General features: G+C 44.0%; 2 protein-coding genes across 8 annotated transcripts in view; one reads left to right on the top strand and one right to left on the bottom strand.

The window, feature by feature from the left end:
• The window catches only part of CDH23 (cadherin related 23), a 391,169-nt gene that overhangs the window by 264,617 nt on the left and 101,759 nt on the right, over positions 1–24,793 (top strand). For 5 of the 6 annotated variants that reach the window (XM_053388502.1, XM_053388507.1, XM_053388501.1 and 2 more), the window contains exons 22-27: positions 107–296; positions 728–873; positions 1,649–1,868; positions 3,785–3,937; positions 7,811–7,924; positions 10,530–10,678. In XM_053388502.1, coding sequence (XP_053244477.1) covers positions 107–296; positions 728–873; positions 1,649–1,868; positions 3,785–3,937; positions 7,811–7,924; positions 10,530–10,678 — 972 coding nt within the window. Of the gene's footprint in view, positions 1–106; positions 297–727; positions 874–1,648; positions 1,869–3,784; positions 3,938–7,810; positions 7,925–10,529; positions 10,679–24,793 lie in introns of those variants that run through there. The other variant, XM_053388505.1, reaches the window with a different exon arrangement.
• C5H10orf105 (chromosome 5 C10orf105 homolog) lies at positions 15,395–23,070 on the bottom strand. Of its 2 annotated transcripts, none has more exons than XM_053388508.1 (2): positions 22,870–23,070; positions 15,395–18,279 (listed from the first exon to the last, which is right to left on the bottom strand). In XM_053388508.1, exons 1-2 carry the CDS (start codon positions 22,916–22,918, stop codon positions 17,855–17,857), a joined length of 474 nt encoding a protein of 157 aa, XP_053244483.1. In that variant the 5' UTR covers positions 22,919–23,070; the 3' UTR covers positions 15,395–17,854. The 2 variants fall into 2 exon arrangements, with proteins under 2 accessions (XP_053244483.1, XP_053244484.1); XM_053388509.1 differs by lacking the exon at positions 22,870–23,070 and adding an exon at positions 22,514–22,618.

Genomic DNA, 24,793 nt, shown 5'->3' with positions numbered 1-24,793 from the left:
TGCTTCAGTTTAGAAGCCAGCCATACAGATGTACTAAAAAAATGAAAAAGGATTTATTTATTTTTGGTCTCTTATCAATATACCATCACTCTTTTGATCTCTGTAGGTGGTTGCTTTTGACCCAGACCTAGCAGAAAACGGTTCCCTCGTGTACAGCATTAGACCGCCAAATAAATTCTACAGTCTTAACAGCACCACAGGGAAGATTCGGACAACAGGGGTTGTCCTGGACAGAGAAAATCCAAACCCCCAGGAAGCTGAGCTCATGAGGAAGATTGTGGTCTCCGTCACTGATCGTACGCTTGCTTCAATTGTTCTGTGAATACTTTAGCGCTCCGTTAACTACCTGCTATACATTCTTACATACTAGCTGTCACATTCTTATATATTTTGTGCTTTTGATTAAAAAAAACCCATCCCTCTATAACTTTCCTCCATAATAGGTACATAGCAGGAGTAGCAACAATTATAGATTGCTTAAAGTTAGATAAATGCTAGCTTCTACACTCTTACTTCTGCAATTTATTTTAACGGTTTTGTTATCGCTCTGACATTTCCCAAATCTGATTTTTTTTTCATTGAAAGTGAATTGCCAATTACTTGAAGAGGAAGGAACATGGGTTTCTTCTTGATATATAGAGGTTCACTAAGACAAAATATTAGAAATTGTCTTTTTCAATCTTTGGGGTGCTCGTGGGACTAGTTGTGACTCTTCTGATCTCTGCAGGTGGAAGACCACCATTGCGAGCCACCAGCAGTGCCACAGTGTTTGTAAACCTGCTGGATCTCAATGACAACGACCCAGCTTTCCAGAATTTACCTTTTATCACTGAGATTCCCGAGGGACTTCCAGCAGGGTCATCCGTTTTCCAGGTGAACCGGTGTTACTTTTGATTTCAACCATATATTTGCTGAAAGGTGTTTCTTTAAAAAAAAACACACCTGTTTGGGCTTCTGTTGCAGATGTAGTGATGAGTAGTAGTGGTACTTTCCTCACTGCAGTTTTACTGTAGCTTTCAGTAAAACCAGTGCCCCAGAATGTTTTAAGGGAGCAAATATCTCCCTTCTCACTGATGATCACACCTGACTTCTATCTACATTCTGTACTACTTGTTGAAATAAGCCAAGAGGAAGTTGAGAAAGCTAAAACACACAGAGGAACTGATAGACTAAAACCCCCCTCGTGACATCAGATCATTAGTTCACTTGCTTTTCTTTACAGCTGAATGTGAATTTGGCAGCCTTAGTCCCTCAGCGTAGTCTGTTCAAGAAAAAGGTGAACACATTCAAGGGACTAGTAGCGCTGGTTCTTTCGCTGCTCTGCATGTGATCTGAACTGTATTGCTTTGCCCTTAAGCACAAAAAAAGGAGTTCCCATTAGTTCCAGTGGGACATCTTTTTGCAGTGCAAATTGCAGGCACAATGCGGCTGATCCCATCTCAGGAACAATTTTGGTAACAACTTTGTTTTATTTTTAATGAACCAGGTAGCACTAGGTAGCCCCGTACTTGAGTTAAGGCCATGTGTAAATTTGGCCCTGAGCCCATGGGAAGTGATAATGTGATTCTGTTGGGATCTTCTAGGTTTCACCTTTATGAGAGGGGGGAAACTCATCACTTTTTGCTTCACTTTTTGCTTTCTGTCTCAGGTGGTAGCCATTGACCTTGATGAAGGCTTGAATGGTCAAGTGACATACCGTATGCAGGTGGGCATGCCTAGGATGGACTTTGTCATCGACAGCAGCAGTGGTCTTATCAACTCCACAGCTGTTCTAGACAGGGAAAGGATTGCCGAGTACTACCTCAGGGTAGTCGCAAGTGATGCAGGAGTGCCGTCCAAGAGTTCTACCAGCACTCTCACGGTCAGAGGTGACTGAAGAACCGAAACACTCTGGATGCTGTCTCACTGTTACTGCTGTGTCATTCTTTTTTTAAAATAATAATAATAATGTATTTAGTGCGAGTGGTTGTCTGCATTTCAAATGGGATTTCTCACCTTGTCTAATACCTTCAGATAATTTTCTGTGCTTAGGTTGAGTCAAACTAGGGCTTAAATCCGTGGTTCCCAATGTGGGGCACATGCCCCACAATGGGGCAATTTGATTTTTTTGGGGGGAGGGGCCAATTCAAGAATGAGTTCAACCAAGTTAATGGCCTTTTAGGCTTCCTCCGCATGAATAGGAGTTCACTTTTTGAATAATAAGACTTAGATGGCACAGGGGGAGGCATCAGGATTTTAGAGATGATTAGATGGGGCATGGCCAAAAAAAGGTTGGGAACCACTGACTTAAATGCTCAAGGATTGCCCAGCACAGAGGCTGGGAAAATGCCCACTCAAAACAGCCAAGGGAGAGGAGGAGAAATGTGTAACTTGACTAGGGAATAAAATTTAAAAGTTCTACCTTGTTGAAGATGCAAATTTTGATGCACACAACCCCACCCCCAAAAAGGCTCAGGCAAGGATGCTTGAAAATCTCGCCCGGTCCTGCTGTTGCAGTTCCAGAATTTTTCCACAACAATTTTTAAACTGCCAAGAATGCTGCTGTCGCTCTTCAGGAGCCCTTCCTCCAACATTGTGAGGGCTAGAGCAAAGGTGGGCAAGCCTTGGTTTGATTTCGTGCAGGTGGCAAGGAGGGGTAAAAGGAGAGGGACTGTCTAAAAGAGAAAGAGAGATTTTAAAAAGAAAGAATGGAGGTGGCAGAAAGAGAAAGGGAAGGTGTGCCTTCACCCCACTTCCCATGCTGTGCAAAGAGAACATGAGAAACCCTGGATAATGTGAGAGGAACCCATGCTCTCTCTGTTCCCTGTGCTACCAACCCTCGTGGGAAAGAGCATCAGAATGGGTTCCTGGAGCTTTTCGCGATGAGCAGGTGGGCTGCAGCTCCCATTCTGCTAAAGCAATGCAAGAACCCACCCTTTTTGTTTGTGTTGGCCATTCTCAGTTTGTAGCTGCTCTAGAAGTTGTTATGCGCATGGTTGTAGTGATGATAACAAAGAAAGTTGAGTAAGATCCAAAAGGGTTTGGAGGGCACTCTTTATTGGACCAACACGGCCACTCCAATGAAATGTTTAACCTGTTACTATTAGTTCATGATTAAAATACTTTCTAAAATAATAAATAATAATTTATTTTAGGTTTGACCCCAAGTCATTTATATCTAGTTTTTAAATACCATCTGTTATGCACTTTGGAAAGAGTTTCTGTTTGGTTATTCCAGACACTTTTCTGCTATACGATGATAGAAGAAAGTCTCCACAACTTTAACTTCAGGTGTCTAGGAATAGAACGCATTTGTATGTTTTGAAATGTTATGAACTTACCTCAGAATTGAAGAATATCAGTGATAAAAATGTTTATGATTCTTAACTATTTGTAACTCTGGAACTCCCACAGTCCATTTCACCACTGCCTGTTTGCCCTTTCTCCTACTTCCTTGAATGGGCTTTTTTAGGGGGTAGCTGATGTGGCATAGTTCTGATCCCTAACTGAACTTCTATGGCAGTCCCTAAGGTGGCGCAACGGGTCTGGGCACCTGGCTGTTAACCAGAAGGTTGGTGGTTCAAGCCCACCCAGGGACTTCCTAAATTGCAGGAAGGTTGGACTTAGATGCCCCTTGGGGGGTTCCTTCCAACTCTACAATTAATATTATTGTAATATGCATAGAAACAACGGGATAAGCAAACACATGGCTTCTTACAGTGGCTGACGCTCCACCTTTTAGCCATGCCAGGTATGGCTTTGAAGCATGGCTCAGAGTCGACCTTGATCAAATTCTCTCTTGTAGTTTTAGATGTGAATGATGAGAACCCCACCTTCTTCCCAGCTGTCTACAACGTATCGCTTCCTGAAAACGTACCTCGTGATTTCAAAGTGGTCCGCCTCAACTGCACTGACGCTGATGTGGGTCTCAATGCCGAGCTCAGTTATTTCATCACAGGTATCAAGTCTTTCTGGTATACTTCAGAAGTAGAAGCCATGTAGTTCAGAGGGGGCAGAGAACACTGGTCAATCCTTATTGCTGTGTCCTCCTTTTTCTTCCTTTCAGATTTTAGCCTCTCCTAGGGTTGGCGCTGTGGTCTAAACCACTGAGCCTTGGGCTTGCTGATCAGAAGGTCAGCGGTTTGAATCCTGCAACTGGGTGAGCTCCCGTTGCTCGGTCCCAGCTCCTGCCAACCTAGCAGTTCGAAAGCACGCCAAAAAGTGCAAGTAGATAAATAGGTATCACTCTGGCGGGAAGGTAAACAGCGTTTCCATGCATTGCTCTGGTTTTGCCAGAAGCGGCTTCTGTCATGCTGGCCACATGACCTGGAAAAACCGTCTATGGACAAATGCTGGCTCCCTCGGCCTGTAAAGCAAGATGAGTGCTGCAACCCCAGAGTCGTTCGCGACTGGACTTAAATGTCAGGGGACCCTTTACCTAGGGTTGGCATTCATCTGGAATTTCCCGGCCATTGCCAGGATTTGCACATCGGAAACAGTGCCTGGGCAGAAATTGCTGAAATGTCTGGGGAAATCTGGAAGTGTGGGTTTTGCTGAATTTCCTTAAAAATAGCTCAAAAACTTCAAAAAAAAATTTGAGATCTTGCAACCCTAGCTTCTCCTAGCCCCAAAGCTCAGGGTGGGTAACATTGAAAAGGCATAAAATCCTATTAGCGCAGAACAAAAATAAGCCAACTCTTGGTTTATTAAAGGTTTGGCCTCTTTCCCCTTAACTCCATGCAAAGGAAACCACCACATAATTCTGCTCCTCCATCTGTCACCAAGTAGTTCTCTTTCTCCTCTCCCTTCTCTTCCATACTTATTTGGGAGTGGTTCATAGCTATTTCAAACCACCCCCAGTTCTCTAGCTTGATTCCTGGGGAAGCATCTCTTCCTTGGTCTGTAACCAGCCTCCTTTCCCCCCTTGGGAATCGGTTGTGGCACCGTGGTGCAGAGTATTGGTGCAAAGCAGTGTGGGGAAATTCATGTAAATGAAGACAGCCAAGGGGGCTTTTCATCCTGCTGTTAGGTTTGCAACGGCTAATTTGCATGGGGATTTGCATATGTTTCCCTATGATGCTTTGCAAATGATAGCAGAACTGTTTTGGGTTGTTTGCTCCTGAGAATTATCTATGCTTCATCAGACTGAAAGAGTCATCAGCTGCCTTATGTCTGCAGAATGTGGATATGACAATTTGAGAAAGGCATTGTCACCGAACTCATTTGCAGTGCTTGCCGAAGTGCAGCCTGGTAGGCCATATTCTGATGTAGACAATGGCGTGAAAATAGGTCTTCATCTTCTTTGTAAGGAGCTACTTCCATATAGCAGATAAGTTCTGGGTATGTCCGCATGATTCTTTTGGAATTTTTATACGATTCCTCCTTCAGAATAGGTCAGCCATGTGTAGTAGGCTATCATTTCAAGTCCAGAAACAGGGTGGTCAACATTTGAGATACCTCTTCCTAAACAGGGCCATCTACATCATGGAATTTTTTGGGCCCTTGGACGCAATGCCATCCAATATGGCGCACGATGCAGCCTGTGTCCCTGTGCACAACCTGTAGTAGTTATGTTTTTGAGTGGTAAGCAATAAGGGACAGCCTGCCTCTCTAAATGAAAGTTTCCTAAACCATGTTTTTGACAGTTGGGATAAGCAAAAACAAGCTGTGCAGCATCTGAGCTGCTGTATGAAAGCAGTGCTTCCTGGAAGACTTCGGCCATTCTGTGTGTGGATTAATTCTTGCTAACAACAATGCGCAGGAAGCATTACAAACATGCAACATAATCTAGCCAAGGTTGAGCCTCACTGACGTCAGCGGAAAATATTTATGTATAATAGTAATAATAATGATCATTTATTCCTTATACCGCATCCATCTGGCTGGGTTTCCTCTGGGCGGTTCCCAACAGAATATTAAAAACACTATAAAACCATTTAAAAACTTCCCTAAACATCCATGACATATGTATGTTGTGTGTGATTCTGACTAGCTCAGTTTGTGAACCACCAGCCTGTTACATACACATGTATGGTCTGCTATGTGATTGACAATGTGTTATTCCCCCACCCTTTCACACCCACCCACCTGTGTTTTACACATAGACTTTTGTTTGTTTATACTGTAGTGGCCAGTTTATACTGTAGTGGTCAAAAATAAAATAAAAAAGAACTTGACCGACCCCCCTTTTTAAAGTTTTTTGCAAGAAGCAAAAGTAGGTGAATAATTGACCTGTGTCGAACTGTCATACATGGCTGATGGGGAATTTCAGCTTGCTGTGTCACAAGCTGGGCAGGCCTGCGATCTCACTTTAATTGAAATCAGTGGGACCTAAAAGTATGCACACCTTACAATCCCACTGAAACCAACCAGGTATGAAAGTCCTGGCTCAGATCTTACCAAAAACAAATAAGTTTTCTTTATTGGGTGCCATTGTCTCCCTGCTTGGATTACTGGACCTAGAGTGGCATTCCACAACCACCTATTATTTCTGAAGGCTCTAAAACTTGTCCATTCTCGCCCTCTGCTGCTCAGAGTCCCCAATGACGCTCTATATCTTTATTGTACCATATCGGTTAATGTACAGTAATTACATTATAGCAAGGGGGGGGAATCAAGAATCAATATGTTTAACGTAGATTGAAAGAAAGCATTGCACAATTATCAAGCCATGCAACCTTGGAAAGCCTTTAAAGCAATAAAGCCACCGTGATTCAACAGCAAATTAAAACAAGTAAGACTGAGATGGAGTCCTTGAAATCTCTAATTTGGGCCAGCACTGGCAATATGGCTTGCATTTTGCTATTCCATGTAAATTTTGAGCACTCTTAGAAATGCTTTTGGGAAACAAACAATTCACACTGAATCCTTAAATTGCTTTAAATTTCTGTGAAGCGCTTAGGAGGCAATCCTGCAGCAAGATCTGCCAGGAGGAGCACCTTAGGACGCAGCAGATCTCTGGATTACCAGACTGATTACCAACTGGGGCGGGGGGGCGGGACTTAGGCTGTGAAACATTATTTTAAAGGCTTGTTGCTGCTGAACTCGGTATGGATCTGTTGTAACTTTACTCTGACTTAATTTACACTGGCTTTCTTTATGCCAGTTTATTGTGCCGAGGATTGTTCCCATAGTCAAGTCTCCCATAATCCTATCCCACAGGGACATAGGTGGTTTTGTGTCTTCTGTGTAAGTAATAGGAGATGTTTCTGCATTATAAGTGGAAACCAGTTTCAGACCTATTTAGCTGTTGGAGGTCTACCCAGGAACTATGGGAACTGTAGCATTATAAAGAGCCTAGATATGGCTGACTAAACTGCGATTCTCAGGCCATGATAGTCAAAAATTGCACGAAACAAGTTTATATTTGTGTATATAACAACTAAAATATGTAAAACGTAATTGGAGTGTGTGTTCTCATTTTTCTTGAATTTTTGAATCCATTTTTCATTTCAGAAGTTTGATCATGAGTCCCTTAGGAATGATGTTGTTGACCTTTTTGTGTATTGATGTACCGCAGTCAGAACTAAAACTGTAAAAATTTATTGTAGCGAAAGACATACTCAGGGCAAAAAGACTGATTGGGTTGATAAATCATTCCAAAAGCATTATCTTTCACATCTTGTGTACAGAGTGATTGACATGTAGCGTCTGTAGGTGGTCATGCACATAAATGTATGTATGTACATTGAAGAAGAGCATGTGCTTTCTGAAGATCTTAGTTCCGCATTTCATATTCCTAAATACAAGTGTGTGTTTTTTTAAAAAAACTGTGCCCTCATTCTTCTTTGAATTCCTTCTTCTTCTTCTTTCCTTTCCTCTGTTTTTATAGGTGGGAACCAGGATGGAAAGTTCAGTGTCGGTTTTAGGGATGGAGTAGTTCGAACAGTCGTCAGCCTGGATAGAGAAACCATCCCATACTATACACTTATCCTGGAGGCCATTGGTAAGGATTCCTGTGGACCGCTTTTGTTTCTGTTATCTGAGCAACTGATGTGTCTCTTCCAGACTGCCTCATGTGGAGTGCAGTGGAGAGGAAACAGTTTGCAAAGGATTCGTACAAATTAATGGTGCAATCTTCTGTTGCCATTTCTGAAGTTTCCCTTCCAATTCCATGAGCAAATCTCCATCACCGTATGAAGCGAGATGGTTTTGTTAACCACCTCCAGTTAATCCTGGGCCTTCCACACACCTTTCTCTCATGTTCTGTAAAGAAGCCCCTTTGTAGCTTTAGATGAGAGGGAAATTCTGTGTCTGATTAACTTGCTAATGATAATATTCCCCGGCGTACTGTGTAGTGAAATGCAGCCAGTCGCTACATACTTGGGTTGAATGTAGATTAATGAAGACAACTAGCACAATCAATGGGATTTAAGTGCTCAACAATGTCTACTATTGATCACAAAGAATTTTTTCCATGTAGCGCAAATTTATGAAAGACTTGACGTTATTTGAAATGGAATATAATCGGTAGGATTAAACATCTTTGTGGTATTAATAATTCTGCAGTTTCATACTGATGCTTCACTCAAGTTAATAAACATCTTTCATAGGCTTTTCAGGAAAGCTGAAGTAAAAAAAAATTAAAACAATCACAGTGAATTTGACATACATTAGAATCAAAGCAAAATAGATATATCTGATGCAGGTGTTAAACAGATAAACCTATACATTGTGTGTGCAATTTACAGTAAATCATATTTTAAATGCACACTAACTATGATGGAGCCATATATGTATATTTATTTTCAACAGCTAGTAGCACCATCCTTTGGCACCCTTATAAATTTTACTCTCTCTGTGATAATATTTCTTTGGCAGTGCAACAGGAAGATACCCTTGTTGGCCTTGTAGGTCTGGAATCTGGAACTGGGGAGACAGATGTTAATCCCAGTCCCACATGAGAGTCCCTAGTTTCAGAACCTAGTCAGGCTTGACTCTTACAGACCTTTCAGAGTCTAGGAAGAAGAGAGGACACCCAGAGAAAGTTCAGAAGAAGATGACCAAAATGATCAAGGATCTGAAACAGCTACCTCTATGAGAAAAAGTTACATTTAGAGCTTTTTAGTTTTTAAAAAATGGTGAATAATTGGGGGGAGCAGGACATGATGGAGGTATATAAAATTATGTTGGGTAGAGAGAAAGGGTTTAAAGAGCATGTCAGAAAAATTAGGGCAAACGAAAGGGTGTGTACTTCTTCACACAGCTGCAATTTGCTACAAGGCAATGTAATAATGGCCACCAATTTAAATGGCTTTAATAGGAAGTTAGATGAATTCATGAGGATAAAGCTAGCCATGGCTCTGGTATGTCTCTGAAAAACTGCTGTGCATCTCCATACTGGTTGCTGAGAATCACAAGTGGGGCAGGTTGTACTTACGTCCTGCTTGTGGGCTTCCTATAAATGTATTGGTTGGCCACAGTGAGACCAGTGTGTTGGATTAGGTGGGCCTTTGGCCTGATACAGGGGGAGCTGCTCTTACCTTCTTACCTGGAACTGATAGAGTTTAATGCGCCCCCCAGAAATTTGGACTCAGACGGAATGTGTGGAATGATTTGAGAATGACCGCTCCCACATCAAATGGGGGCGCCTTTTGCGTGGTCGCACACAGCCCCCCACATCCCAGTGTGACTCCTGGTAGTTCAGGCTGGCTTCATCCTCCCCAGGCTGGATACCTGGAGGTCTCCACCTACCTCAGCCAATTGCCCAATTCCGCCTGGGGAGGTGTTGCCAGGGGATTGGCCAGGTAAGGGGAGGGACCGTCCTGCCCACACAACAGAAGGTGAATCTTACCTGCAAAGCAGCAGTCGGCTCCAGAGCTTCTCACACCCTCCCCTCCCTCAGTTAAGTCATCTTTTGCAGGTTAACCTCCTCTCCACAGGTACGCAGATGCTTCTATGTCAGGGTCAATGTTGAAGGGCTGGAAAGGAATTTTCCTGCATTGGCAGGTTTTGCCTTTCCCGTAGCTAAACGTCTCAACTTTGGCGGTTTCAGACCTTGGACGGAATCCTTTAGTCTATCTTCCTAAATGGGGGGGCATGAAGCGGTGACCCACGCCCCCATTGCAGTGGTGATACCAGGGTTCCCCGTTAAATGGGTCTTGAGGGGAGGCATTGGCCATACGCCAAGAGGTTGCTCTCCCCTCCAACGGCGGCGAAACGGGGGGCGGGCCCTCTGCTTGAACATATGTTCTCCAGAGCCAGCCCAACCCCCACACATTCTGGATAACCCTGAAGTCTCCCAGATCCCCTGCTGGGGACTGGGAAGGATAAACACCCAGTGCCTGAGCCAAGGTCTCCCTACATCAGAAACTTAATAAAGTTGTAGCCAATTTTAATCCCATAGCACATTGTCTTGAGTCATTATTCCGCTCAGGGGTCGCCTGGGGTTGGGGGGACTCCTCCTGTCCACCAAGGAAATGGAGGAAGTACCTGGGTTGCTTGCCCTTGCTTGCTTCTGGATTTGTTTGCATTCAGTCAACGCGCAGGTCAGTAGACCTGCCTTTTTCCTAAACGTTGGGAGATTAAGATGGAGCACTTTTTTCTCACAGATAACGGTCCAACAGGCAAACGGAGGACTGGGACAGCTACTGTATATGTCACTGTGCTGGATGTGAATGACAACCGGCCAATCTTCCTTCAAAGCAGCTACGAAGCCACTGTTCCTGAAGACATCCCTGACTACAGCAGCATCGTACAGGCATGTAACTAAACTGTTTGTTCTCGGTTAAGATCTGGTGGGGGCAATGGAAGAAGAGAAGCAATAAGCCTGCCTGCTCTCTTTCTATCTTCATCCTAGCTGTTACCTGGTGTCACAGTAACGTGATACTAAGGTTAGGCCATACCCCGTACCAAGGTTTTACTACTTTATGTGCTTTGCTGAATTTAGCAGTCACTTCCTCTGTTGTTGGAAAGTCTAAGAACAGGAAGCAGGGCAATTCATAAACAAGTGAGCAGCATCAAAACGATCAGGAGACTTCGAGTAACAGATTTAATAACACCATTTCAAGAATAAAAAGGGGGAGCGAGAGGGTGGGGGGAGTCAGGCTCAAGGGAACACAATTCATTAGCTGGGCATCGGAGGTAACTGTGCTACAACATGGTAACCACAAAATGATTTCTTCTTAATGTGATAATGGAACACATCGCTGGAACTGCTGTATTGACCCAGGGAATGGTTTAAGCATAAGCCAGCTCCTAAACAGAGCTACTTTCAGTGAGGCACTGGCTGAGCCTTCCAGGGGCCTTTCTTGATGAAATAGGTATACTTTGCTAGTGTACAAAACAGCTTTAAATAATAAATTGGGATAGAAGAATTTGGAGCCTCGTTTTGCTGCTTTTGTTTCCCTCTTTGAAGCTAGCCCTTCATGGGATGAATGGCAGTAGAGCTGGTAAATGAATGAATGCATTCACATCATGTCTTTTGGCGTTCCCAGGTTTTCTTCAAAACCAAACATTTTTATTTTCTCTAGCAAACACAGAGGGGTATTTCCAGCATGCTCTGAGTTGGCTTCTTGTTCCTTGAATTCCCCACTCTAGCCTGCCAAGAGGTATAGTGAGGTTGCAAGCTTTTGTTCCATATCACATGGAAATTTTGCACAGCAGCAGGTCAGTTATATAAGAAGTCTGGGGTAATGTCAGTTGACTGGGGACAGGAGGGGATTGCCTCCAAATACCCAGTGCTATTTTTCTAGAAAAAGAGGTGCCGGAGCTCACCATGAACTTCTCCCTTGTTCTCTTAGAATGGCAATGATGCCCACCTGAGAGATGCTGGAGCTGAGCTCTGGTGAGCTCCAGCTGAAAAGGAAAAAAAGCCCTATAAATAACCTAACCTCTAAATCTGAAAGTATCATAGGTGAAGAAATTGCTATGGTGGCCTTATGGAATATGAAGAATAATGTACCCCATAATGGAGAGAGAGTGAGCGAGCCACCCCCCCCCACACATATACACAAGGTTTTTGTTGTTGTTTAGTCGTTTGGTTGTGTCCCACTCTTCGTGACCCCATGGACCAGAGCATGCCAGGTACTCCTGTCTTCCACTGCCTCCCGCAGTCCATTACTTTTATATGCCTGTTGTCTTTGTCCATGGAGTTTTCTTGGCAGGGATACTGGAGTGGCTTGCTGGTTCCTGCTCCAGGTGGATCACGTTTAGTCAAAACTCTCCACTAGGACCTGTCCATCTTGGGTGGCCCCACACGGCATAGCTCATAGCTTCTCTGAGTTGTTCAAGCCCCTTCACCACAACAAGGCAGTGATCTTACCATATGTCTGTATTAGGAATTAGGTTGAGATTGTGCCCTGCCAGAATTTGAACCAGCAGCCTGCCCATTACACATTCTCTCTATATAGCATTGTGGCTCAGGCCTTCCTTCCACCACCACCACCCTACACTTGCAGTAGAGGAGGCAGCAGTGTTTTAACACCCAGAAGCAAACTCCTATGGGCCCTATAGGAGATGCTTTTGTTTCCTGGCAGGACCAGCCCCTGGTATCAAACCTGCGTAGATTGCAGATGAGTTCCTGATAACTTCAAAGTTCTCTTCCTCCACCACCAAATAAAACTTGCAAGGCGGCTGTTTCATAATGTTGATTAGGCCCTTTTGATGGTTTTAAAATTAAAATATGTCAACGCATCAAAATATGATTTTGTATGGGAATGACATAAATGCTTCAAGATTTGCTTTTGTTTATGCAGTCACATTTCTGATTGTCTCTTGATATTAACATGAGAAACTGTGATAGGGAGCAAAGCAATAAGAAACAAAATTGAACAGAGTAGCCAAGTCCTACTGAAGAGACCACAATAAGATGCTGTTTCAAATAAAACGTACTACGGGAATGTCTGCAAGGGAAAGGCATTGGGTGCCTATGAGGGCTCTCCTGTGAAACTCATTTTAATAAATTGGAGAGATTGCTTTTCTGACCAAAGCGAAAGGAAAGTCAAACGCATTAAAGTGAACATAAACGCTGTCACAAATCAAATTCGGGAAACAGACAATTTTTTTTATTTTTAGTTTAAAATCAATTTTACAACTGAGTGAGTCAAGGGAGGTGTGCTCTACCTTCATTTAAAGTTTGTGTTTTGCCAGCTTATGTCATAAATCTTCTTAAAGTGATTGGCACCATGAACTACTCATGTTCTGAACTGGGAATTTTCCTGTGGTTCAGATGCAAAACTGTCCTGTCCTAAAGTGTTTAGGAAGAGGAGAGTGCTGCATTTAGGTGCCTAAATCTGATCGGCTAGTTGATATCCAGCCTCTTAAATATGCTGTGTGCTCAATATTAATAGCTCGGACGGAGTTAGTGTAACTTAGTGCCACCAAACTTTGCAACTTGTGCAGACATCTATGATTGGATCTCCCGTGGTATTTCTTTTTCTTTCAGCTTTGCACCCATCCATTCCCACCCCCACACTCTTGATTTGGATTGGGAACCAGGAGGAGGGGAGGCTAATGCTTTCTCATTTCTCTCTCTCTCTCTCTCTCTCTCTCTCTCTCTCTCTCTCTCTCTCTCACACACACACACACACACACACACACGCAGAGCTGCGCTTAGCCATGAAGGGGGAAATACACAGCCACCATGGTTTCACTATTAGTTCCTCCTAATAGTAACTCAGGAATGCAGGTGGCGCTGTGGTCTAAACCACAGAGCCTAGGGCTTGCTGATCGGAAGGTCGGCGGTTCGAATCCCCACGACAGGATGAGCTCCCATTGCTCAGTCCAGCTCCTGCCAACCTAGCAGTTTGAAAGCACATCAAAGTGCAAGTAGATAAATAGGTACCGCTCCGGCGGGAAGGTAAACGGCGTTTCTGTGCACTTCCCTGATTCGCCAGAAGCGGCTTAGTCATGCTGGCCACATGACCCGGAAGCTGTACGCTGGCTCCCTCGGCCAATAAAGCGAGATGAGCCCCGCAACCCCACAGTCATCCGCTACTGGACCTAATGGTCAGGGGTCCCTTTACCTTTAAAAGTAACTTAGAGGAGGGATCTGTATTAAAGAATCAGCCCCATCCTCCTTGTCATGGTCTCTGTCCAAATTAGGAAACCCCATGGCTTCTTTTAGGGGCAAATTGTCAGGAGAGTCAGTCACTGAATTAGGGTATCATGTGTCACTTGGTTCTTTGTGGCTTAGCTGCCAGCCAGAAAATCCTTCCCCTTTAAACACACAAAACTGCATTTGAACAAGCTACTCCCTTGAAGCCTCACTCCAACATCTGAAACATGGGGCTAATAATAGTGATCTCACTTACTGGGTTGTTTACAAAGTGCACCGACTATACAGTGGTACCTCGGGTTAAGTACTTAATTCGTTCCGGAGGTCTGTCCTTAACCTGATACTGTTCTTAACCTGAAGCACCACTTTAGCTAATGGGGCCTCCTGCTGCCGCCACGCTGCCGGGAGCACAATTTCTGTTCTTATCCTGAAGCAAAGTTCTTAACCTGAAGCACTATTTCTGGGTTAGCGGAGTCTGTAACCTGAAGCGTATTTAACCTGAAGCGTATGTAACCTGAGGTACCACTGTAATGTATGTAGAGCACCATGAGTTGTATTCAGTGGCAGAATTGTTCCCCTTCCTTTGCCCTCTGCAAATCCCAAAAAAGCCTTGTCGGATCCTGAACAGTGTGGGCTCTGTCAACGCAGAACTTCAGCACAAGGGGAGAACTGTCTCACATCGGGTGGAGGAACTTTGCATGAATTGGAGCTCCCTCGGGTGCAGTGTTCCTTTGCCCATTTTCAAGGGATTCTCCCTCACACTGCAGCTAGCTGAGATTCCTGCATTGCAGGGGGTTGGACTGCAGGACCCTTGGGGTCCCTTCCAACTCTACAATTCTATGGTGCGGCAAGGACAGAGTGCATCAGTCCCCTAGGAGAGGCTTTTTCTCATGCAACCAATAGATGCCACCCTATGGAATTCCAGATATTAATTTAAAGCAGCGTTCATCATTGACACTACAAATGGGCTTCATTGCACTGTGCGGCTACTTCTCAATTCACAAGCTGCTTTGAATTTCAGAAGTGCACAAGCCCTAGAGTCTCTACGAATCCATTCACAAATATGTTCGGGTGGCCTTTACTGCTTATTTATTGAAGCAATCCCCAGCCCCAGCAGGTGCTAGTGTAATTATTATTATTATTATTATTATTATTTATTACGTGAGTGTCTGTGGCAGAGTGTTGTATATCTACAGTCATTAAACCGAAAACAAAAATGGGGAAAGTGCAGTCATATCATTTAACACACACCTGTTTTAGAAAGTAGGTCGACTGAAAGCATACATTTCTGTATACACTCAAACATTACAGAATTGTATTGGAGGGCCTTTCAGATATAAGACTCCAATCTGAGAAGAAGCTATATGTACTAAATAATCCACTACAAAGCCTCTCCCCCCCCCCACACAAAATACCCCCTTGAAATGTACACTTTTTATTCCCATTTACTCCAGTAGATCCACTCGGTTGTAAAGTTTCAGCTTCCAATAAATGTCGTCACACTTTTATGATGTCTAGATGGTTAGTGCCCCATGCAGGATGCTACACAATCTATTATGCAGGTGGAGCTTTTCTTTTCTTAGCCCTTCAAGTTACAAAACAATGGTTATAAATCAGATATGGCACTTGGGCCCACTGAAAGTTAGGTAACTTTTAAGTGCTTCATCATCCAGTTGTGAGACTGGTGTTAATGGATCTTGGTCAAATTGAACTGTGCCTGGATTGCACTATTTCAGAATAAATAACTTGCATGGTATGCCAAAGCTATTCTCCCTAGCTTCCTTTCGCCTGTTCCACATGTTCCATCTATTTCAATAAGAGGTACAACTAATAGGCCGTTAGCAAATCATTGCCCAGTATTATATAGATAGCCAAGATACCAGCAAAACAGAGCTTTTAAAAAAAACTAGGTTCCCACTTTTTAAACATTTATGTGTTTATTTAATGAAATGTGTATACTCCTTAACTGTCAAAATCTCTAAGTGGTTTTCATTAAACATGTTGTGATCTTTCCGTTCTTTTTTCTTTTTTCTTTTTCTACCTCAAAGAGCCTAAGAAAGATTACTGTAAGAAACTGCCACTTAAAAAAAATAATCCAAGATTTTCAAAAGTTTTCATATTATATTGCCATTTCCCCTTGACCCACCCACTCCCCAACTTCACCTGCTCATTTGCATGTGCGGGTTTAGTTGCTGAACTCTATGAAAGAAGAGCAGATGGGGAAAGAGTTGCAGGGACTGCAGGGGGGAAATGGCGGGCCACTGAAATGGCAAGCACCCCACCCTGCCTTTCTCCAAACCACCCCCTCCTGAAGCTGACGTTCTCCCTAAAAGAAGCAGTTAACAGAGTTTTCTTGCATACACGTCCATGCACCGTACTGTGAATGAAACTTCCTGTTTTGCTGCATGGTGAAATGGTGACGATCAAACGTTTGCTTGCTTGCCTCCTGGCTAGCACACCATCAACCATTCAGAAACTATCAGATTACACTTGATTGGTGGCAGACCCATTTGTTCAAACTGCAGTCTTCCCTAGTCATATATAGAAAATGGGGTGGTGAGGCCAATGTGTAGAGCCAAGAGGGGGCTAAATCCTCCGCCCACCAAGGCCCCTTCCCTGCAGTCTTTCCCTTCAGGCACTTCCATCCAAGTGTACACTTGTTTCCCGTTTCATTGGGCATGGTCTACACATCCTTTTTACTGGAAGTAGCCTTATCCCAAGTCAAACCACTGGCCCATTTAGCTCAATATTATTTCCAGTGTCCGGTGGCAACACTTAAATGGTGGTCTTCCCCAGCCCTGACTGGAGATACCAGGGACTGAACCTGGGACTCTTTGAGTGCCAAACTGTGTGTTCCGCCACTGAGCTGTGGCCCTTCCCATGAATGGTAATACTTTTGCGAGGCCATTGTACCACCTAAGCACTGAAAGTACAATAATCTGCACCCAGATAACTATTATACTCCTTCCCCTGCCTAAAATTGTTGCATTTGTTAATGCTATATGCAGTGTGGATGCACCAGCTTCTCCTATGGATGTTACTTGTGGCATTCATCTTGTTTATTTATTACTGTTCTGCTGTCACAGAGCCTTTTGCCATTAGAATTTAGGCGGCTTCTTTTTTCTTTGCTGTGCTCTCCCCTACTGTCCAATTTCTATAGATCTTTTTTTAAAAAAGTGATAAAGAGCAGAAGTTCATCTGCAGTTTTGTAAATCTTTAAAATCTTTAGCTCTTAGGTGGCTGTGCCTCATCTTGCAGTGTAACTCCCAGGTGTTTGGAAAAAGTGAGAATCCCAATAGAATATTGTGCTGCTCCTAAAAAAGCAACTTACCACAGCATCATCCTGTGGCTAACTTAAATGTGTGATAATGCAATGTGCTTGTTCATGAAGGCCCCCAGATATGATTGAGTAGCCCTCAGCTTCACCCAGCTAGTTTTGGCTAAAGATCTGGAATCAAAGTGAACGTTGCCAATGAGTCATTGCCGGCACATCTCAAGAGAACCATATCCACTTTCATTCATCTGGCAAGTGAGCTGTGAGTCTTTATCTTGTCTTTGGCAAACCTTTCTGCTGTCATAGAATTAAAGAGTTTGGGGAGCAAATGACCATAGACACAAACGGAACCAGGACGATTTGGAGTGCCTCATCCCCTTTAAAAAGGTTTCTTCAACTTTACAATATAGTTTAAACATATATCAAGCAGGCACTGCAAGTGTTTGCTTCGATCCCTTTTCCATAGTTAGGTATGTAATGAACACTGTGCTTCTCCAATTCCCCCATCCTTGTTGCTCTGTGATTCTCCAAAAGAGCTTAGACTATATCTGAGGTCAGTTAACAATGTGCGGGATGCAGCTGAATCATGGAAGGTAATGGATGAGTCACAATTCAGTTGACTCCATGATGTTCCAGTCCTGGATTACAGGTGCTTTTATCGAACAAGTTTCGTGGACTTGGGAAATGGGCCGGCTGCGCTTGACGCTGCGTATGGAATGCCTGAGTGACCCCAGACGTTTCCATAGCCTGAGCTGCGGCTCACTGGCATTCTCGGGGTGGTACGGCATACATTCATGCGGCCCGTAGAAAGATTGATCTAGAGCTGCTGGCTTGCACAGAGTGATAAAGACGAGGCAGGTAGCCAGGAGGAGGAAGATGCAGATGAGACCGATGATGATAGGCAAGGAGTCGGGCTTCTCCCCAGTCGGCTCAGGGCTTAGAGGGACCAGCTCAGCGGTGGCATTGAGAAATGCAAGTACCCTGGCAGTTGGAGAGGTCTCGTTGGCAGCAGCCGTTGTGCTCATCTTTCCTACAAGACACAGCAACAAGAGTGGAGTCAGAGAACTGGAATCACTGGCAAATTGTGAGAGAAGAATCAGCTGCCTTGTGTGTGTAAAACCATCAAGGAGAACAACAAAAACCCCAAACCCTAATTATAAATAAACGGACTCAGTGCAGTGGTCTCACGCTTCTTGCGATGGAGATCCACTGGCAGAACTTTGCTTAGAATCCACCAATCCTTCCTCTAGTAGAGATGGCTCTGCATATTCCTCAAGTGCTTTTGCCTAGCTGGAATGTGTCCTTGAACTGTCACAATGCCTTCTGCTTGCCCAGATGGGGAGGTTTGTGTGTAACCCTCCGACTGTTGTGTGGTTGCAATGTAGCTTGACGTGCAAAGGGTGTAAGAGTCATAATCCCTGTGCTTTTGCCTCTGGCCCCATCCACCACCAGAACGTGGCTGCTGGAAAGGAATTATGCAAGGGAATTCAGCCTTGTTCCACAAAAGCTTCTTCACTCCTGGTATATATCATATAGCTGGGATGGCTGGCCCAGATCCAGCCCACCAAGCTTCAGGAAGTGGCCCGTCAGGCCCTGAAGCATTATTTCACAATATCAGCACTGTGGTTCCCAGCACTGAGATGGAGAGGTCTTTCTACCCCCATATGCACACTTCAGCAGTGGAGTGAAAACATTACATTTTTTTACTCTCCACATACCTCTCTGTGCAGAATAAAAGGTAGCATTTGCCCCCACCTCACTCCAGCCTTGCCTTCTATTTCATTGCACTTGTTCGACCATTAACAAACAATGAAATTTAATCATCATAATTTTCCCAAAGAGGTCCATCCCTACCTTGCAACCACCCGTACGCCTTCCTGTCTGACTGCTTCCAGACTCAGTTCAGCAAACAGGAGCTACGGCATAATTCTGCTGAGTGCTCACAATGCCAAAGCAGCAGGGGAAAATAAGGAGTAAATAAGAGTTGGTCCTAGAACACTGCAGTGCCCCCTCACAGAAATATGGATATTTAATTGGCTGGCACTATCCCTGCTGTGGTCAAGATTACAAAGAGGGCTTTCCTAAATGTCAGGCCTAGTGTGATTAATTTTTTGCCTATGCAGAGGGAGGAGGCACTGGGAGGACTGAGCAAATAAGTACATGGCATTGGACTTCACTGAGCACAGAAAACAAAACAAAACAAACCCTAAGGCTAGCCTTTGGAAACAATTTGCTGAAGACGTTTCCTAAGATCTCACCATTAGCATGCGCGCCCTGCTCCATTATGCCCAAATTAACATTCCCTCTGACACTCACCCTGCCCACCAAACATTTGCTTGTTTTGGACAAAGGGTCCAAACATGCAGGGCATATTTATTCGGAGAAATGGGGGCAGGGGAGAGATAAGTAAAACATGCAGATGACTTTGCTGCTTTGTAGTAATCAGGCTCTTGCTGGTAAGAGGGATCCAGGGAATCTCTCACTCCGTAGCTATATTCAAATAAAAACAAATAGTTGGGAGATCCAGTTACTGATCTTGCACATGTGGTTTGGCCTCTGATTGGCTCTGGAGAACTAAATGTCTATTCTGCACTTACGGGCACAGCATAGACTACTGATGGGACTTTATTCCCTGTTATCACACCTCCACAGGGTGGCTGTAACCAATAAGTGCTTGCTCACCCTGTGGACCACCCCAGCCATTTGGAAAGTCCTGCAAGGCAGGGGGTTGGACTAGAGGATCCTCAGGGTCCCTTCCAACTCTGCATTTGTATGATCCCATGACCTGTTACCCTGTTCCAGAATTCTTTCTTTAAAAAACAACAACATCTGGGCTGATTTTAAAATGTCACTGAACTTGTATCCACAGTAAAACTGGAGTGAATTTTGAAGTTTGTGGCAAAACACACACAAAAAAAATAGAAACAGCATTATAAAAATGATCAGGGAGCTTAACCGTACTTTTTTATGACCCTACAAGCTGCGGAATAAGTGACCAAGTCCTTTGAAGATCGTTTCGTGTGTTGTCGTACACAATCAACTTCCTTTAGATCAGCCATGAAGATATAAAACAGATACAGTGGTACCTCGGGTTAAGTACTTAATTCGTTCCAGAGGTCCGTTCTTAACCTGAAACTGTTCTTAACCTGAAGCACCACTTTAGCTAATGGGGCCTCCTGCTGCTGCCACACCACTGGAGCACGATTTCTGTTCTCATCCTGAAGCAAAGTTTTTAACCCGAGGTACTTTTTCTGGGTTAGCGGAGTCTGTAACCTGAAGCGTATGTAACCTGAAGTGCATGTAACCCGAGGTACCACTATACTTCTAAACTTGCATTCGTTGATATATGTTAATATATCCAAATGGGCGCTGTCTTTGAATTCTTTGTGAGATAAGCAGCGGCTTTTATTGTTCCTGACCGAACAGCAATTTGCACAGGTACCTGAGCATGTGCACATGACAGATCCTTAACTTTTGGCTAGCTGATTTTATGCATAAGTTTTGGCTTTCAGCCAGCATTGACAAGCTCTGGGGGGAAAACAAAACTTGTCAATGCATGCTAAGCACCAAATCTTGTTTCTAGTATTTATTGGCATCCAGTATTTATTGGTGGGTGTGGGGGGATTGGTCCATGCTTCTTCCAAGCCCAGTCTCCCCACACCCCTGGATCCTTTTAAGTGGAACTGTCTCTGCAGCTTTAAACAGGTGAATCTTCTGAGACCAGTTTCTTCCCCTTTTACCAGTGACGTTTTCACAAGCCTGATATACAATTAACAATAACAATCTAAGAAATAATAGTCTTCTAGAGTTCCACTGAATGATCCATGTTAGACAGTTCATGCGGGAGGGGGAATACTTTTAAAATCTGAGGGTGAGAAGGGCTGCATACTTGTTCCTTGATTATTGGATAATATTTGCTTGTGATTAGCAATACTGATGGATATTGGCAGCGCAGTTTTGAAAGGCTGTACAGCTGGAAGCAGCAACCAAATGCTAAAGTTGCTTTATACACTAACAACTTTAAAACCTTTTACAGTTGCAACTTTCAAAACATGTTCACAGGGCTTTCTCTCCCCAAACCAAGTGTCTGCAAACCCAATTTTACTAGTGTATAAAAGCACCACACACACACACACGTATTTTTTTTAAAAAAAATTCAATCAATAATCCTGTAATATTCTATAATGGAATCATCTTCTGGAATACTTACATTCAACAGTGCCTTATTTAGTATGACAAAGAAATATGGCAAATTGCCAGTCTTGAGGTTCAATGTGCTCTATTCTCATTCAGTTCCCCTGTGATGCTGTATCAAGCTGTCATTCTGCTTGTTCATGGCACTTGCAGATCACTTCTTAAGACCATTTATCTTACTTAAATGTCACTTCAACACTGAGTCTCCTTCCTGCCCTGGAAAAGTTTTCCCCTCCTAGGCGATCTGTTTTCTGTATGCATTTATTCCCACCAGAACTCTTGCTTGCTGTCTCTGGTGGCATTTATTTTCAGCAAGCTCACTTGCTGCATAAACTGAATTGGACCCAAGAATTTCAAGGTATTTGGCAACCGATGCACATAGACGAGCCCCAACATATTTTGTGAGTTTGCCTATTGACAGAATGAATGCAAATAACAATCTTCTATACTCCACCATCCCCTCTCAGTGCTTTTTTTCTGCAAAATAGTAATGATCAGATTTAAGACAAGCTATTGCATTTCCCCTGAGAGGATGAAAAGAGATGGGAAGCGCGCGCGCGCTCTCTCTCTCTATATATATATATATATATAAAATCCACCATACACTTTCAATACCTATGTCAAGTAGAAGTAAATGGAGACACAAAGGCTTCTTTTAGCTCGATGAGATGCATTTCAAATTCACACGTGACATCACAAAACATGCAACTCCAGCCATTTTCAGGCCACTTGCTTACAAGTTATATATATCAGAAGTGGTGGTAATGTACAGCAAACTTCTTTGAAGCACGTCAGGAGGTCTTGCACGGTCTGTGCTTTCCCTTGTTTCATGCAACATGCATTTTAAGACACTTACAGGTGTCTGTTCCTTCCCAAAGTAATTTGTGAAGCGGCCCTCACTTGAGCAGCGCTCGCTGATTTGCCCTGCTATTCATCCCAAACAAATTTCACATCTTTCCCCTGAGTGGAAGCCTCAGTCTCCCTCACACTTCTTCAAAAAGAATTCTCTGAAGTCAAAATAGCAAAGGTGGAACAGACAAACGGAGTGGCTTCTCTTTTAATGCACCAACCTTTTTCTTGGAAGATATTCCTGGAGGGAAACTGCATCACCCTAGCTGCAGGAAAACTTTGGGGCCCTGGCTATATTTCTAAGACAATTTTACCTTTTTGTTTGTTTGTTTGTTTGTTCCTGCCCTCCTTCAGCTTTTAAGGGGGATTCTTCTTCTGTTCTTCATCCCCTGGGCTCTTGTGTAGCCTCTGTTGTCTTCCAGCCCCTGACAACTTGGGGGAGGGGTGAAGGGAACATAGGGCAGGCAGAGGATAGGGGGATGGAGGGAACAGAAACAAAGGAACTTAGATGTAGCAGCAAACACTAGACAGCTAGTGACGATGCAGAGGAGCAGGCCTTTGAGCATCAAACACTTACTTTCTTGATGGACATGGAAGCAACAACTTTTGAGATAGGAAGCTGTCATGAACTGTGATTCTTTACCTCTAGCAGCTGTTCCATCCCCTGCTGAAAGTTGGAATGGTACAGTCTGGCCACTGGCTTCTATTCATTGAATGCCATCCTTCAAGTTACTCCTCTGTTGATCTGGGACCAACAATTGGGGGGAGGGTGGGGGAGAGACAGGAGGAGGGACTCTGGCATGCAGTTCTTGCCCGTCTTCAGCTCTTCAACTTTCTCCCCACTCCTGTTTATTACTTTGCCCGCATCTTTTGTCTTCAATGTCTTACTTTAAAGATCTTATCTTTAATGTGGTACCCCTCTGTTTCTAAAGTTACCTCCTTTCTGTTTTCTTTTTAAATGGTCTGGTCCTGGCCCTGCACAAATAATCTGGGAGGAAAGGGAGAGGGAGAGAGGGAGAAAGAGAGAGATGGTGGGAAGGTGGGGGCAGCAGGGAGAGAAATCTCTGGAGAAATGGGTGCAGAGTCAGGCACATAGGGGGAAATGGAAACATTTGGAAACAGGTGTTTGAGGACTAAGTAAGAGAAAGTTAGTGGGCAGACAGAAAGCAAACTTGGATGTCCTTCCTGATATTTCACAAGGTTGGTGGAAACAGACACACAGGTTAGGGAAGGTACAGAAGGTATCAGTGGCTCTGTACATGCTCCCAGTTTTTCACATCCTGATCTCAGGCTGCAGAGTAAGCAATCATGAGCTGCTGAGCCATGAATGGATGGTAAGGATTCCTGGTGTTGTCTATAGTGGCTGGGGTACTTTGGTAGCAAGAGAAGGCAGGCTACAGACAAGAGCTAGACTGGTACCACACTGGAGCATGGGGAATTGCAAGACTTTTGAGCATGTCTTGCATGTCATATGCATGTCTAGCGACAGGGTCACCATGTCAGCATAAGAAAGAGGTGTATACCACCATTCTTGTACCTGCCTGGGCTTTCAGAGTGCATTAGCACATGCATTGTAGCACACTGTCTCCAGACAATAACTATTATTATTATTATTATTATTATTATTATTATTATTATTACCCCACCCATCTGGCTGGGTTTCTCCACTCACTTTGGACAGCTCACAGCATATATTAGAACATTCTAAAACATCAAACATTAAAAACTTCCCTAAACAGGACTGCTTTCAGATGTCTTCTAAAAGTCAGATAGTTGTTTATTTCCTTGACATCTGATGTGAGGGCGTTCCACAGGGCAGGTGCCACTACCAAGAAGGCCCTCTGACTGGCTCCCTGTAACCTTCTTGGAGTGAGGGACCAGCAGAAGGCAGGCCCTCTGCACTGGACCTCTGTGTCCAGGCTGTATGATAGGGGTGGAGACGCTTCTTCAGGTATACTGGCCATTTAGGGCTTTAAAGGTCAGCACCAACACTTTGAATTGTGCTCAGAAACACACTAAGAGCAAATGAAGATCCTTTAGGACAGGTGTTATGTGGTCCTGGCAGCCACTCCCAGTCACCAGTCTAGCTGCCACATTCTGGATTAGTTGTAGTTTCCAGGTCACCATTCAAAGGTAGCCCCATGTAGAGCGCATTGCAGTGGTCCAGGCGGGAGATAACCTCTTTGCCATCGCTATCAGCACTTGGTAGGCTTGGCGTTGAGCTCTAACCTGTGTTCGGTCCGATTCAGAATGAGTTTTCCTCTACCAGCACTCTAGCCGTCTCAGTGATTGTTTCATCGCCCTAAGCTCCGGGGAAAACCACAGGGCCGTCCAGGCTCCAAGCAGTTGGAGAGGGCGCTTTGGAGCCAGACAGTCAATAGCCCTGGTTAACTCCACATTCTAGCAGGCCACCAGGGAATTAATTGAAAGGCCATCAACATGGGATAAAACATCCCCCACCACTCTTTGGAAGCCATTTGGAACCATTAAGTGGTGAGGAT

The sequence above is a fragment of the Podarcis raffonei genome, chromosome 5 (genome assembly GCF_027172205.1).
Source record: "Podarcis raffonei isolate rPodRaf1 chromosome 5, rPodRaf1.pri, whole genome shotgun sequence".
Taxonomy (NCBI): domain Eukaryota; kingdom Metazoa; phylum Chordata; class Lepidosauria; order Squamata; family Lacertidae; genus Podarcis; species Podarcis raffonei.
Note: the sequence above shows the minus strand (reverse complement) of the source record. Positions and strands in the feature narration are given on the sequence as shown.